Genomic DNA, 17,422 nt, shown 5'->3' on the forward strand with positions numbered 1-17,422 from the left:
ACGACGAAGCCCCAGGATATATGACAGAGCTCATAGACCTGCCAACCAGAAACACAATCAGATCAACAAGAACATAACCTAAATCTTCACTACCCTAGCTGCAAAGGACTCAAATACAAATCAACTTATGCAAGCAGCTTCTCCTACATAAGCACACAACTGTGGAACGCACTACCAAAAGCCGTGAAAACAACATACGACCATCTAAACTTCAGGAAATCATTAAAAACCTACCTATTCAAAAAAAGCATACCTTACTGACATAACCTAAAAGCCTAACCCTGCTACACAACTAAAGCTAGTAATGGACTCGACGCAACTCCTCCTCTTTACGATTCCCAAAACTGTCTGTAACAATGTATCTTATTCTACCATAATACCACTTTGTATTTGTTCTTTACTGGCTTGGCGTACGCCTACGGTATTATGTAAGCCACATTGAGCCTGCAAATAGGTGGGAAAATGTGGGATACAACTGAGCTTCCAGCTAGACCATCAAGCAGACATCACTAATTGCTATTTGAGCAGTGATCATCAATTGGGCATCCCTTCCCCTGAAGAAGCCCCACCGGCGAAACAGATCCATTGGGCAGGGTAGACCATCCTTTACGCTGCTTCAAGCTAAGTGCTTTTGAATTTGATGTCTTGAAAGTTTTGATTTGCACAGTGGATGTAGCATTCTTTTTATAAAAATTCTCTTAAAAAATATTTGTCCAGTATAAGGGAGGAGGTTAGATTGTGACCGATGATTGAAGTATGGTGATTCTCTATGAGTAATTTCAGCAATCTGGCTGATTATCACCTGTCTGAGGTCTTTTCCCCCCTTATATTAATTTTTTGATATCCTACGTCTGGTTACAACAGATTCGCTTATTGATTATTGTTGTATTTCACAAACTAAAGCGGAGTTTTTCCCTTTTTGTGCTTGTTACTTGGATACAAATGTAACAAATAAATAATTAGCATAAGCCCACATATCCATCTCATCAGTAATACTTTTCAACAGTGCTAAAGTATCTTCAAAGACATCCATAATTGGACATATCAAAAAAATATTATCCGCTTAAGAAAAAAATTGAAATTCCCGGGCGAGTAAACATACTACCTAAAGCCCTCAAATAAACATTAAAAAGAGAAGGTGAATTCTGATTTGTTCTGTTTCTTCATTTCTTAAGTAAAAAATATTTTTTAAACCAGAAGGTGAAGGTGGAGAGCCCTGTAGCACCCCACAAGAAGACTGCCATGAGAGTGAGTTAGAAAAAGCCTTCCATACTTCACGTGATCTTTTCCGTAAAAATTCATTAAACCAATTAAGAGTTTACCTTGCAATCCAAGCTCGCTTATCTATAAATTGTAAGCTGTCCAGGAGACAGGAAAATACGTACTGTACCAAAATCCAAACTTCAAAATCTAGTACTAGGCTACTGTCAATTAATACAAAACTCAACAAATGCCACTCATGACCTACAGAGCAATTCTACCATACCATAAGCACTAGTAACTTCTACGAGTCACACAACAAGGGTGTACGTAGGAAAAGGCAGCATCTTAAACATGCAGTAAGCAGTGGAATATCAAGACACCTATTGTAAAACACAGATCATTGATCCTGCATAGTATAGTCAATGCCAACAGAAAACCATTTCTTTTTCATAGACACACTCCGATGCAAGAAGCATTTTGTCTTGTTCAAATACCCTTAAGAAAGAAGCAGAAAAGAGAACTAGGATATCGCTGATCTTATTCTGTCCCCTGATCCTAGTAAGAACCTTCCCAAGGAAGAATGAATGAGTTGCCAAGGAGAAAAGAACTCTCTACCAGTAGATTTTCAAAACCTTTGGATATAACGCGCCACACTGAGTCTGACAGAAATGATTGGATGTTTCAAGAGGTACTGTACCAGTTGTATCTTTACCCTATACCAGGGAAAGGAGGATCACAACCTAATTCAGGAGACTCTGAAAACCCAGCTGATTAATGATACTATAGACAGAGTATCTTGAAGAACACTTTCCTTGTCACCTTCAAGAAAGGCCCTGTCAGGAATTCCCAAAATAGAGACAGCAACTCCAGGAGGGTCACCACTGAAGAAATCCAACTGTATAGAACTACAACAAGAAAGATAATCTGATATTGGAATTTTCACTAATTTAGAGCAAACTCAGATGAACCTGTGAAGACAGATGGAAGACTATCATTTCAGATATGTTTCCTCTGCATTGTCTATATGTAATGTGGTTTTATTATTTTATTACAGAAGAGAGGAATCAATTCAGACAGATCCTGACCCTAATCAGCCAGAATGCCATTGATCTTGATCAGTTTTCCCAGTGCTGACAAGTTCTTGAACTTTTAATCAAAGCTATTAATTTTCAGTGATCTGAAATGAAAGCAGAAACTGTAGTTTGACTATGAAAGTATTATAGCCCTTTATGTAATACATAAAAAAAAAATTCTCTTAAGTGTCAACTACCCACAAAACATTGCAGTGACCTCAGCATTCACCTCTCAACCCTGCCCAGCTGCACTTCCTTCCATTTTCCTCTCTACTCTATGCTCTCTCTTTCCTTCCTTTTCCCCAATACATTCTCTCTCTCTCTCTCTCTACCTTCCCTTCCCCTTTCCTTCTCCATCACCAGGTTCACTCTCACCCTTCACTACTTCCACCCCCTTGTGTCCCCTTCCTTCAACTCCTTGACTTCCATGGCATATTGACTGTTGAGGCTCATCTATGGGCCAGGTTCTTCAGGGCACTCTTCTTTGGCTTCTCTTTGACTGTAGTATTCTACATTTGTTGGGACCATGTTTATGCTCAGGGAAGAAATGTGGGGTAATGCTGCTGTTCTGCTCTGATGTTTGTATTTCTGTTAATATGATTAAATACAATTCTTGCAGTTCTGATCCTGATGGTACATGGTTCTGGAGCATTGCTTTGATTATAAAACCTGCATGTAATATGTGAGAGAATACTGTAAATGTTAGCCATGCTGACTAAAAATTTTTTTTGAGGGGGTAAATATAATGAGGCAGTAAATTCCCCTCAGGCCTAACCATCTCTGCTTGGACTACATAGTATTAGGTGTGCTATTGCAAATTTTCCTACCTTTATAAGGAGGGAATGTAAAAGTATAAAGCTTTTTGTAAATGAGAAATATTTGTTCTTTTTCTGCGTCCCTGGGAGGAGCACTAGAACTCTGGGGTATATGATCCTTGAGCCAGTAGACCTAGGGTTTCGAAAAAGTGTCCACAGTGTTGCGTCTGTATCCTACAGATCCCAAAGAAGGAGGAAATTTGCCAGAGAGAAGTTTCTCTGAACCCTGAGGAGAGTAAAGGTGTCCAGGGAACCAATGGAAGAGTATGAAGCTGGTAGTTATAAGCTAGCCGCTAGATCAGAGTTTCAAAGAACCCAGAGGACAATTTGCCTCTTAATACTGTGTCTATTAAAGTTTGTGAGTCTACAGAGGAGAGTGGAAAGCTGGTGTGGAAATCTACCTACTAGCCTGAGAACAGCTACAGCAGCTGAAGCAGCAAGGAGTCTGCTTCTCTTGTGCATTGAAGACTATAGTCCATAGAGGAGTCAAAAGATCAAGCAACTATTGTCTTATCTTGTCCTTTTGAAGTGATATTTGTTCCACTTGTATAGCCCTGAAGGTTTTCATCAGTAAACCTCTTATTATTCTGCCTCGCCTCACCCTATGCCTGGAATAACCTTCCTGAGCCCTTACGCCAAGCCCCCTCCCTGCCCATCTTCAAGTCTTTGCTCAAAGCCCATCTCTTCAATGCTGCCTTCGGCACCTAACTCTCACCTCTCAGGAAATCCAGACTGCCCCAATTTGTCCTTTAGATTGTAAGCTCTTTGAGCAGGGACTGTCCTTTATGATAAATTGTACAGCACTGCGTAACCCTAGTAGCGCTTTAGAAATGTTAAATAGTAGTAGTATTTGAACAACCAGGAGAGACTGAGCTGAGTCAGGGAATGCGGTCCACAACATGGCCTCAGGGGTTGAAGGAGTAGAATGCCAGACCCCTGTCTGCACTAAACAAAATTAGGTTCTGGCCACATAGTACGCCACAGCTACAGAAGGAAGCCAGCAACTAAGGTTGGTGGGTGGTGTGATGAGAGTCAGGAAAGGGCCGCCCAGAAATTAAATGTACTTAAAATCCCATGAGCATTGCATCCATAGTACACACTGGTGCATGTGTGCTACAACTGGGCATCTCAAATTTCTTGGTTTTCAGCTATGTGGCAGCAGAAAAGATTTTGGTATGCCACCAGTTTCAGAAGTCAGCCTTTGCTCTCTTAAAATCTTCACAATTCCACCATAAAAAAATCAAACAGACTTGTTTTAAATACAATTAAAATGCTTTAGTATTAGCAAACACACTCAGCCAAAGAAGATATGAAAACAAAAAAAGAATTAGAACATGACTGCCATCTGAACCTGTTAAATAAAACAATAAGCCTTTTTTTTTCTGTGTGCCACCTCAGGAACAGAAAACTGTGTAGGGGGAGGGGGAAGACAGGGGAAGGAAATAAAAGTTGTGATAAATGTAAATTATGAGTTTTCAGTCCTGAGATGAAAAAAAGAGTCATTACAGCCACAGTTGCAGCATGAGAGGTTCTGAGGGCCAGTCATTAATGGTTCTCATTTTAGGTTTGGTTTTGCTGACCAACAACTGGGGCTTCTGAAACCACCAGTTGGCCCCCAGGGGTGTGCTGGTAAATTTTTAACAGGCTCTTTCTCCGGATGTAGCTAGCTCTGCAGTTGGAAGGGCCAGGGGTGGCCGGGGGGGGGGGGGGCAACACTTGCCTCTCTCTCCTCCCTCCCTTCGTGCGGGCACGCTAGGCATACCTTTGCTGGCAGCCAATAAATGGACTGCCACCACTCCCAACATCTTGCTCTGAGCAGCATGCTGGAACTTCTCTCACATGCTCGAGAAGTCCCAGCCTGCTGCCCAGAGCTGGAAACAAGGAGCGGGGAGCAGCAGTAGTCTATTTACTTGGCTGGCAGGGCTCAGCATCCCCACCAGCAAAGTAAACAGAGAATTCAGCAGGGGGCCCAAGCCCACATTTTGGGAGCCAGTTGTTAAAGTAGCCATGGAGGGCCCTACTTTAACAACCGGCTCCCAAAATTCTTAAAAACTTAACAACCGGCTCTTGCAAGCCTGTGAGAGCCTGCTCCAGCACACCACTGTATATATAGGTCCTGGGGTTTGGCTTGGCACCTCACAGAAAAAAAGTTGTCCATCTAGGTGACAAAACAGACAGATAAGCAGGAAATTTCATTTATTAATGATATAATACAGACCACTGAAAAGTTGTTAATGTCTGTGGGAATCTGTAGGACTTCACTTCCAGGGCTTCACATGGAGCTGCCCACACACTTCATAAAGTTTTAGAGAGCCTCATCATGTACTGGCTATTTGATGATGTAACTCGGAATAATAATCAATGGTAATGTTATTTTATTATTATAGGTATGTCTATGATTTTCTTGGGGAAAACCACGATGATATTACAAAGGAGCTGAAAGCCACTGTGTCAACATTTGCTGTGACCACCCTCTGGCTTGGTCCCTGTGAAATTGTTTATATCTGGTCTTTCTTCAATTGTTTTGGTCTCAACTTTGAACTCTGGGTGCAGAAGTTTTTCCAGATGAAGCCATTTGCTAGAATAGAGGTAAGTCCACTTATTTTATTTTATCAGTTTGATCCTATCCTCTTGTTTAATTGCCAACTGTATTTCTTTAGCACCCAGGGATGCAGTCAGGTCCAACCAGGCCACTGAGGAGAGCAGCGGAAGACCTGCATCCTCCAAATAGTCAGAAATTTTTAAAGCAATCCAAAAACTGAGAAGCGATCTCTTCCAGAGCAGTACATGTACCTCCTCGAGGGTCCACTAACCTTGGAATGTATCTGGAACTATGAAAATTCTTTGTCACATGCACCAACAATTTACCTGGTTTATTGCCGTATCGGTAATATCTAAACTTCTGATATAGCTTCTTTCATGTATAACTACTACTACTACTACTACTACTTAACATTTCTAGAGCGCTACTAGGGTTACGCAGCGCTGTACAAATTATTAAGAGCATTTAAAGCAGCCTGGGTAGCCCTATGGGCTTCCCTAGTATGTTGGGTAGTATGTGTACTATACACATGCTTAGCCAATGTAAATTTCTTTTCTAGATGTAAAATACCCTGAGCCACCCGCTTTGTGAAAGCAGCCACATAGGCGACCACATCCCACCTCAGCACAGCTTTTGCTGTTTCCCAGAATAATTGTGGATCCCACTGATGTTGCCCATTAAATGTTATAAAATCCTGCCATTTCTGAAGCAAGAAGGATTGAAACTCTGCATCTTCTGCTAAATAAGGTGGAAATCTCCAAAATCAGGATGACCCTGAGGGCCTACCCAACAAGCCAACCCCAATGATGGAATGGTCCAAGACTTCGGTTGGTCCAATTTCAACTATCTAAACTGTTGAAAAAGAACACTGAGAAACAAACAAGAATATAATCTATCACGTGTAACAGCATATTATGTGCCCGAGACTGATGAGTGTAATCGAGCTTCGTTGGATGGAGCAGGCACCACGGGGCCAACCAATCCTAAAGCTGAACAATTTGCCCCTGGGTCCTGGCAGGATCCCTGCCCCAGTTTGATCCAGTTGCAGATCCAACGCCCGATTCAGATCCCCTGCTATCACTAACATTTGTGTAGAGTCTGTAAGTCTCACCGTTACTAACTCACCAAAAAAGGTATGATCATAAATGTTGGGGGCGTATACCACTAATAACTAAAAAAGATGTACCTCGATAGTTCACCTGAAGAAGAAGATATCTCCCATGTACGTCTGTCACCACCAGTGATACCACATGGCAAAACCCTTTCCTAGGAACACTACTATACCTGCACGCTTTTTGGGAGAAGAAGAGAAATAAACTTCATCTACCCATGCTCGTCAAAGCTTTGAATGCTCCACATACGTTAACTTTCTTTCCTTCAGACAAGCTATATCTGCATGATCATGTTTTAAAGAGTGTTAAAATGTTTTGCCTCTTCACCGGTGAGGTGATTCCAGACACATTCTAAGATATCAGTCTCAAAGGAGAATCATCCATGTGACACAAAAGGACAGGTAAACCCAAATCTATGCTGCTGCACCAGATAGTGCTTCGGGGCCCCTCAAAGCGCTGCCTTCCCACTGGTAAAAGAAAGCAGCGCAAAGAACTTAAACTGGCACATTGTCACAGACAACTCTTCAGTACAAACAAGTGAAAAATGACCCATAACCTAAGTGCACCCAGAGAATAGAGCCTTCCTTCACCCCCACCCCCCTTGAAAACTACCCCCAACAATTCCAACTAAATCCACATCGACAAGTCTTGGCTAAACCAAGATGGATGCATAGTCATGTGGATGATGCTTCCCAGGATCTCAACCCCTAGTACAAAACCAGTGCTAATCTAACATGAACATGACCTCCCATAATATGTAACGCTTTGAGGGGCATAATTGAACAAAAACGTCTATCTCCATGGGTGTTTATCTCCGAGAACGGGTCCGTGAAGGGGCGGACCGAACCGTATTGTGGAAAAAAATAGACGTCCATGTTTTATTCGACAATTTGTGAGCTGGGTGTTTTTGTTTTTCAGCGATAATGGAAAATAAAAGCGCCCAGCTCAAAAACGAATAAATCCAAGGCATTTGTTCGTGGGAGGGGCCAGGAGTCATAGTGCACTGGTCCCCCTCACATGCCAGGACACCAACCGGGCACCCTAGGGGGCACTTTTACAAAAACAAAAAAAAAGGTAAAAGAGCTCCCAGGTGCATAGCACCCTTCCCTTGTGTGTTGAGCCACCCAAATCCCCCTCAAAACCTACTGCCCACAAGTCTACACCATTACTATAGCCCTAAGGGGTGAAGGGGGGCACCTATATGTGGGTACAGTGGGTTTGGGGGGTTGGACGACTAATAAGCATTAAGCAGCACAATTGTAACAAGTAGAGGGGGATGGGCCTGGGTCCACCTGCCTGAAGTCCACTGCACCCCCTAACAACTGCTCCAGGGACCTGCATACTGCTGCCAGGGAGGTGGGTATGACATTTGAGGGTGAAAATAAAAAGTTGTGAAACATCATTTTTTGTGGTGGGAGGGGGTTAGTGACCACTGGAGGAGTCAGGGGAGGTCATCCCCGATTCCCTCTGGGGGTAATCTGGTCATTTAGGGCACTTTTTGGGGCCTTATTCGTGAAAAAACAGGGTCCAGGAAAAGTGCCCTAAATTCTAGCTACAAACGCATATTTTTCTTCCATTATCGGCGAAAGGCGCCCATCTCTGATCGCCCGATAACCACGCCCCAGTTCTGCCTTCACCACGCCTTCGACATGCCCCCATCAACTTTGTCCGCATCCGCGACGGAGTGCAGTTGAAAACGTCCAAATTCGGCTTTCGATTATACCGCTTTATTCGTTTTTGTGAGATAAACGTCTATCTTCCGATTTGGGTCGCAATATAGGCGTTTTTCTTTTTCAATTATAAGCTGGTTTGTCTTATGTGTAAATGAAATGTACAGAAGCAATGGATCGTGTTACATATACTGATCCATACCTAGCCCACACCATGGTGTAAGTGTTGCGGCAGATGACAAGGTGTTACTTGCGCTGTCATCACTGCCGGGTACAAGAACATAAATCTCATCTGATGCTCAACCAAGGAGGCATATAGAGGGTGGAAAAGCCTCCTACATTCTGTCAATGCCTGTGAGTAGTCCTAGAATATACGAATCACGTGACCATCATACTTCAGTGAATCTCTCTTTGATTTAAACTTTTTCAGTATTTCCACCTTATGCACATAATTATACAATTTAACAATGACCACCTGTGATCGCAGCTCTCTGACCACCTTCTCACCCAGTCGGTGCACACACTCTAGATGGGCCAGGCATAGGCAGATCAGCCAATAGCCAATGTTCTAAAGATGACAGGAGGTGAGACTCGGTCACAGTCTCTGGAATACCCACCAAAGGTAAGTTGCCATGGTGAGACCTATTCTCCAGATCCTCAAGTTTTTCAGAATGTGTCTGCACCAGGGCTTTCAAAGTGTGACTCCACCCTTTCTGCTTGGTCTGAATTCTCTAAGACTGCTATGCGCTGCTCTAATTCAGCTGTCCGGCACCAAGTCTTTGACAACAGGCCTTCTAGTTTATAGATTTGGGAGGAGAGGTGCTCTAGTTGAGGGCTCAGTGCTTGGGTTATCGCTTTCGTTAGGTCCACAAGGGCCACTTCGGAGAACTGCATCACTGTGCCAGAAATAGGCACCACCATCTTTCTCTTCAGGCTACTTAGGGCTATCACAACCCTTCTTCCCCAGTTTCGCAGACATTTCCCCGCTAATCTTAAAAACCTTAGAAAGGTATTTGTCCATGCACTGCTACACTTAAAGGGTCTCAGATGTGATCAAAAGCACTGTAAAAAACACTATTTCTTCAGTAAGTAGAGGTTGGAGCCCAAGAGCAGATCAGACATGCATCTTCCCAAGTTTACAACATCATATGACCCCCCCACCCCTTCTCTTTGCAATTCATATGCAGTGCATCCAGATCACAAGGGGACATGTTAGGGGCATGCCGAGAGTGGGATTTGAGCATTCTCAAAACTTGAATGTTTTTCTTCCAACTGCCAACTCCATCCAGCTGCCAACTCCAGACTTCGCTCCTTCTGTCTCGCTGCACCCTACACCTGGAATAAACTTCCTAAGCCCCTATGTCTTGCCCCTTCCTTGACCATCTTTAAATCTAGATTGAAAGCCCACCTCTTCAACATTGCTTTTGACTTGTAACCACTTGTACCTCTCGCTTCTACCTACCCTCCTCTCCTCTTTCCTCTACACATTAATTGATTTGCTTACTTTATTATTTTTGTCTATTAGATTGTAAGCTCTTTGAGCAGAGATTGTCTTTCTTCTATGTTTGTGCAGCGCTGTGTACGCTTTGTAGCGCTATATAAATGCTAAATAGTAGTAGTAGTAGTAGTAGTAGTAAAGCAAAAACGTCTGGGGCTAAAAGTTAGACGGTTTGGACTAGGCCTGTTTCAATCACAACTAAGTCACAAAAAGGTGACCACTGGAGGGATTAAGATTGACCCTCCCCTTAATGCCCTAGTGGTCACTGATCCCCTTCCAGCCCCCCAAAGCTGTGAATCAGTACATATCAGACTCTATGGCAGCTTTCAGATGTTATGGTCAGTCCTATTAGAGCAGCAAGCAGGTCCTTGGAATAGCCTGGTGGCTGGTGCAGTGCACTGTAGAGAAGGGAACCCAGGCCCATGTCCCACTCTGTTAAACTTCTGGTGAAAAGTGTGAGCCCCTCCAAAACTCACCAAAAACCTACTGTACCTACCTAGAGGTGACACTTGCAGGCATAAGGGCTACTATAGTGGTGTATAGTTGGGTACCGTAGGTTTGAGGTCTCATCATACAATATAAGGGGGTAATGATGAGATGTGTACCTGGGACCTTTTATTGAAGTCCACTGCAGTGCCCCCTAGGGTGCCGTCAGTGTGGCCAGTCTACTAAGAATGCTGCCCCCCTCCCCCCATACGTTCCAATGGTTTGTTTTTGTGTGTTTTTCCCTTGGACTTTTTTTTCCAAAAATGGTCCAAAACATCTAGCAAATGACCGTTTTTAAAACAAAATGTTGGATGTTGTTCTGGTTTGAAATAGTCATGTTCACTACTGGATATTTGGCTCTTTTCCACAAAACGTTTAAAATCAAATTTAGATGTCATTTAAAAAATGCCCCTCCTTATTACTGCACTCAAATATGCAGAAACCTACTGCTTCATAGGCTTAGTGCTATGCCAGTAAATTGTCTTGCAAATCAGATGAAAAAAATCTTACTACAGCTGGCTTCTGGACAGGGCCAGACATAGCATACAGCATTTTCAAAGAGTCACAGACACACCCAGGCCTGGCTTCAGCTGGAATAAATACATGTGGTCTGGTTCAACATTAAAATAAAGTGGGCACCTCTCAGTCTTTCAGTTAACTCATTCACTCAAGGCATTGGATATGCTTCAAGCTTGGACACTGAATTCACCTTTCTGAAGCCAATACAGAAGCAAATATTCCCATTTGGCTTAGGAACCAATAACATGGGGGCTGATCAGTTGTTTGTAATACACCCAGGTTCAGCATCTCCTCCACTTCTTAACCACAGGCTCCCACTTAGCTTCCAGGATTCAAAATTGACACTATCAGACCAATAACCTTCAGGCTTGTAGGTAGCATATACATTTAGGTACAGAAGGTATTTTCTTGTTTCTGGAGGGCTCACATTTTAAAGTGGGATTTGAACCTTGTTTCTAATTCATTGCACTATCTACTAGACTACTTAGCTCTACATGTTGATCTGTTAAGAATGCCCATGATACCTTAAACTGTCACACAGCCTGATATCCCTTTCCAATTTCACTTTCAAGAGAGAGGGACAGCAACCACTGGGGATAAAGGAAGTGTTATGCTTTAATCCCTCCAGTGTATAAGTGAGAGTGGGATGTTTGACCACGGAAATTCAAATCCTGGAGACAAGATTTGAATTTCCGTGGTCAAACATCCCACTCTCACTTATACGTGTGTTTTCCCGTGGGGAGTTCGAGTTCTCCGCTTGGCTGCGGATTCTTCTGAACATTAATCCCTCCAGTGGCCAACTGCTCAATCGGAGCAGCTTTTGTACTCTAGACATGATTAGGGTTACCATATTTTGTCCTCTGAAAAAGAGGACACATGTCCCGCCCCTTTCGCATCCTCGCCCTGCCCCCTGTCCCCTCCCCCCCTGTCACCTCCCCTCCCCTTACTTACTATCTACTGCCCTGGTAGTCTAGTGACCTCTTCGGGGCAGCAAAGAGCCCCCTCTTTCCTGCCCGGAGCTCTGTCCTTGCCCTGCATCCTGTTGCTGTGACGGTCTCGGGATTCAAAATGGCCACCGAGAGTTGAAGTCTCGTGAGGCCGCTTCAACTCTCGGCGGCCATTTTGAATCCCGAGACCGTCACAGCAACAGAATGCAGGGCAAGGCAGCACTCCAGGCAGGAAAGAGGGGGCTCTTTCCTGCCCCGAAGAGGTCACTAGACCACCAGGGCAGTAGGATAGTAAGTAAGGGGAGGGGAGGCTAGGATAGGCCCACCGCCCGCCCGCCCGTTTGTCTAGAAATCTGGACAAACGGGCAGACTGGCAAAACCCGTCCAGACGCCTGGACATGTCCTCAAAAAGAGGACGTGTCCAGGTAAATTCGGACGTATGGTAACCCTAGACATGATTGAAACAAGTCTAACTAAGGGCATCCTTCTTTTTAGACTTGAACATTTCTCCTGCAGGAAGTTAAGCTTCAGTTTTCTTTCTTGGCAGGGCAAAATGTCAGAGGCAATGTCTCGGAGAATAAGGGGTTTCTTTGGAGCTGCAAACTTCTGGGCCATCATTCTGTATAATGTACTATCGCTCAACAGCCTGGATTTTGCTTTGCTGGTTGCCAAGAGGATTCTTATTACAGGTAAATTTTCTAACCACTTGTGGGATAAGCATTTTTCTTCTTTTGCTTCTCTACCTCTTTTCCTAGGCTAATTATTTTTTATGAAACAAGTACTCCTTGCTTGTCAAAGGCTGAAAGGAACATCTTTCTTTGTCCTTTCTGAGCTGTTTGGTGCCACTATAATATCAGAAGAAATCATTTTTGCAAAGGGGATCGGGGATGACCTCCCATTACTCTCCCAATGGACACTAACCCCCTCCCACCCTCAAAAAAAACTTTTTAAATATTTTTTGCCAGCCTCTATGCTAGCCTCAAATGTCATGCCCAGCTCCATGACAGCAGTATGCAGGTCCCTGGAGCAGGTTTAGTGGGTGCAGTGCACTTTTCAGGCAGGTGGACCTAGGCCCCCCTACCTGTTACACTTGTGGTGGTAAATGTGAGTCCTTCAAAACCCACCAGAAACCCACTGTACCCACATGTAGGTGCCCCCTTTCACCCCTTAGGGCTATGGTAGTGGTGTACAGTTGTGGGGAGTGGATTTGGGGGGGGGGGCTTGGGGGGCTCAGCACACAAGGTAAGGGAGCTATGCACCTCGGAGCAATTTCTGAAGTCCACTGCAGTGCCCCCTAGGGTGCCCGGTTGGTGCCTTGGCATGTCAGGGGGACTATTGCACTACGAATACTGGCTCCTCCCATGACCAAATGACTTGGATTTGGTTGTTTATGAGATGGGCGTCCTCGGTTTCCATTATCACCGAACATTGTGGACGACCATCTCGAAGGTCGACCTAAATTTCGCGATTTTGGCGTCCCCGTCTGTATTATTGAAATGAAAGATGGACACCCATCTTGTTTCGATAATACGGGTTTCCCCACCCCGTCACCAGGACGTCCTCAGGAAAACTTGGGCGCCCCTTTCGATTATGCCCCTCTATATCTTTTTTGAGATGCGGTGACCAGAATTGCACACAGTACTCAAGGTGTGGTTGCACCATAGAGTGATATAAAGGCATTATAACGTCCTCATTTTTGTTTTCCATTCCTTTCCTAATAATACCTAACATTCTATTTGCTTTCTTAGCTGCTGCTACACACTGAGCAGAGGGTTTCAACATATCATCAACCATGACAACTAGATCCTTTTCCTGATCAGTGACTCCTAATGGGGAACCTTGCATCACGTAGCTATAGTTCGGGTTCCTCTTTCCCACATGCATCACTTTGCACTTGCTCACATTAAACATCATCTGCCATTTAGATGCCCAATCTCCCAGTCTTGTAAGGTCCTCTTGTAATTTTTCACAATCCTCTCGCGATTTAACTACTTTGAATAACTTTGTGTCATCAGCAAATTTAATTACCTCACTAGTTACTCCCATATCTGCGTCATTTATAAATATGTTAAAAAGCAGCAGTCCCAGCACAGACCCCTGGGGAATTCCACTATCTACCCTTCTCCATTGAGAATACTGACCATTTAACCCTACCAGTTTTTAACCCACAATAGGACATTACCTCCTATCCCATGACTCTCCAATTTCTTCTGGATTCATTCATGAGGTACTTTGTCAAACGCCTTTTGACAATCCAGATACACAATATCAACCGGCTCGCCTTTATCCACGTGTTTGTTCACCCCTTCAGTGAAATGTAGTAGATTGGTGAGGCAAGATTTCCCTTTACTAAATCCATGTTGGCTTTGTCTTATTAATCCATGCTTTTGAATATGCTCTGTAATTTTATTCTTTATAATAGTCTCTATCATTTTGCCTGGCACCGACATCAGGCTCACTGGTCTATAATTTCCGGGATCCCCTCTGGAACCTTTTGTAATATTGGGGGCTACCCTAGAATCTTCTGGTACCACACTCGATTTTAAAGATAAATTACATATTACTAGCAATAGTTCCACCTTCCTTATCAGCTCTTTGCATTTGACTTGACGTTCCTTATGCTGTTGATTATTATTTTCAGTTGGTTCCTTCTTTCATTTTCTGAAGGATTTTTTTTTTTTTTTAGCTCTAATAGCCTCCTTCACCTCACTTTTTAACCAAGCCGGCTGTCGTTTGGTCTTCCTCCCTCCTTTTTTATTTTTATTTTTGTTACATTTGTACCCCGCGCTTTCCCACTCATGGCAGGCTTAATGTGGCTTAATACTCAGAATATATTTGGCCTGGGCTTCCAGAATGGTATTTTTGAACAGCATCCATGCCTGATGTAAATTTTTGACCTTCAAAGTTGCTCCTCATACGTTTTTTATTTTTTTTTTTTCACCGTTCCTCTCATTTTATCATAGTCTCCTTTTTGAAAGTTAAATGCTAACGTATTGGATATCCTGTGTATACTTACGCCAAAGTTAATATCAATTCTGATCATATTTTGATGTTATCAAGCGGTCCCATCACCATTACCTCCCGCACTAGATCATGCGATCCACTAAGGACTAAGTCTAGAATTTTTCCTTCTCTTGTCAGCTCCTGTACCAGCTGCTCCATAAGACAATCCTTGATTTCGTCAAGAAAATTTACCTCCCTAGCATGCCCTGATGTTACATTTACTCAGTCAATAGTGGGGTAATTGAAATCACCCATTATTATTGTGTTGCCCAGTTTGTTAGCCTCCCTAATTTCCGATAACATTTCTACATCCGTCTGTGTGTGATCAACTAAATCAAAAGCTGCCACCAAGTCCAGACCAATATAGCCACTATCTAACAGCTCCCACATTTCACCAGTTACCATGGCAACTGTTGTCTCTATACTGTGCCCACTCCTGAAGCTCGATTGATGTGGATGAAGCATGTTTTTGCTATCAATGAAGTTGTTCAATTGCTTCAGGACCACTTGTCAATCACTTTGGGTGGGAGACATAAACTAGAAACTGGCCTATAACTTTGTACATCAAAAGAATTCAGGTTCAGAGCCTTCAACATAGAATGAATGATAGTATCAGGCACTGCACTTTCCTTAAGGCAAGTGTTAATCATTAGAAGTAATAAAGGTGTGAGCCCATGTCTAGTCATTTTGATATTGGAATAGGATCTAACAAACTACAGGGTTGTTTAATATGATTAATTGTCTTGTCTAACGAGATGAAAGAACAGGTTTGTAAATTGCTCATGCTAGCCCAAGAGTCTGGAAGTTGTTCAATATGCCTGGTCCCCTATTTGAGAGGTGCTTCCACATAGAGCATGTAGCTCTTTATGAATCTGTGAGGAACTTACTCTCGAGTGTCGTGTACTGTCCCTTAGCACCAAGGAGTAATGGGGAGAGTGAGGGAAGGTTGGGGAGGGGGAATGGATACGTTCCTTTATTTTATGACTATAGCGAAGAAACGTCCCATGTTCATGGTTAATGTAAGATTACTTTTAGTACGGGTCAAGGAATAACACAAATTAAAATATACACTAGTTTTGATATCTTGGACTAAGTGTAATAGCATTATATTTTATCTGTTTGCATTGTATTATGACTATGGCAGTTGATGATTTTAATAAAGATTATATAAAAAAATATGGCACAGAGGGGGGTAACCTGTATGGAGCAGCAGTTATAATTCTGGCCACCTTTCTGGACAGATTGGATGGACCATGCTGGTCTTTATCTGCCATCATTTACTATGGGGTAGATAGTGAAAGCTATCAGAAAGGCATACCCCACAGAACCAATATAAACATCGAATAATGAAATACAACACATGAACTAGAAAACGAACAGTTCTCTATCCCCCGACACTTGAACCTACCCTAGCAATTTGCTGGAAATGAACCATTCCAAATCTCTTTAACTGTACTCCTACACTGTATTTGTTCTCACCGGAGCCTGTAACTACCTCTCTGAAATTATGTAAGCCACTTTGAGCCTACCAATAGGTGGGAAAATGTGGGATACAAATGTAATAAATAAAATAAAGCATTTAAATCACTTGTGCTTGCCTAGCCACCAATATTCAGTGGCATTTTCTTTGTATAGATTATTTGTAATAGAATCTTATTAGGTTGCTCTATTAAGCTGTCTGTGAGGTAGGATATACTGTTTCATTTCAGGTAATAAAGAGTGGCTGTTTGTTGTATATATGATTTATAAAGAATGGTTTAAGGCTGCCAATAAATAAACTGTCAATCCCATTGACTATAATTAAAATCCACCCGGAAGCTTGAATCATTGAAAGCTAGTGTTTCTTCACCTTTCCAATGATCCTGTTTTTCTTTTTTGTTTTCTTTCAGGTTTCCCTGGCAGTACCTTGTGCATCTGGTTTGTCACTTACTGTGGGGTTCAGATGATCAAAGAGAGGGAGCGAACATTGGCAGTTGAAGAGGAGAAGGCAAGCAAACAAAAAACTGACTAATGGACACAGGACATTTGCAAACGATGCCACTATGAAAGTTCATCTCTGATGAGCCAGTGTGATTTTTGCACTCATTACACAATCAGTATTTAGGAATGTATAATATAAATGTAATAAAACATCTTGTTTAATTAAAGATTTTCTATAACATTTCAAAGTTTGTGCTTACTTTCCAAACATATGTAAGGTAAGGTTTTATTTATTTATTTATTTATTTATTTGACATTTTTATCCCACATTATTCCAAACACGTTTGAGTTCAATGTGGCTTTCAATAAACAGTATAGGATACATAACAAAGAATAATGCATAAGAAAGTGATTTGTTGTAAATCCAATTTTACAATGCAGTATCATAAACATACTACATAACATAGTAGATGACGGCAGAAAAAGACCTGCATGGTCCATCCAGTCTGCCCAACAAGATAAACTCATATGTGTATACCTTACCTTGATTTGTACCTGCCTTTTTCAGGGCACAGACCGTACAAGTCTGCCCAGCAGTATTTCCCGCCTCCCAACCACCAGTCCCGCCTCCCAT

The 17,422-nt window shown here is 42.7% G+C and overlaps 1 protein-coding gene across 3 annotated transcripts in view; it reads left to right on the forward strand.

Annotated features, from left to right (window-relative positions):
• The window catches only part of HHATL (hedgehog acyltransferase like), a 109,075-nt gene extending 92,039 nt beyond the window's left edge, over positions 1 to 17,036 (forward strand). For all 3 annotated transcript variants that reach the window (XM_030189901.1, XM_030189902.1, XM_030189900.1), the window contains 3 exons: positions 5,479 to 5,680; positions 12,413 to 12,554; positions 16,758 to 17,036. In XM_030189901.1, the coding sequence (XP_030045761.1) occupies positions 5,479 to 5,680; positions 12,413 to 12,554; positions 16,758 to 16,879 (466 nt within the window). In that variant the 3' untranslated portion in view covers positions 16,880 to 17,036. The remainder of the gene's footprint in view (positions 1 to 5,478; positions 5,681 to 12,412; positions 12,555 to 16,757) is intronic.
• Positions 17,037 to 17,422: the final 386 nt, after the last annotated feature.

Source organism: Microcaecilia unicolor, chromosome 1 (assembly GCF_901765095.1).
Source record: "Microcaecilia unicolor chromosome 1, aMicUni1.1, whole genome shotgun sequence".
NCBI lineage: Eukaryota > Metazoa > Chordata > Amphibia > Gymnophiona > Siphonopidae > Microcaecilia > Microcaecilia unicolor.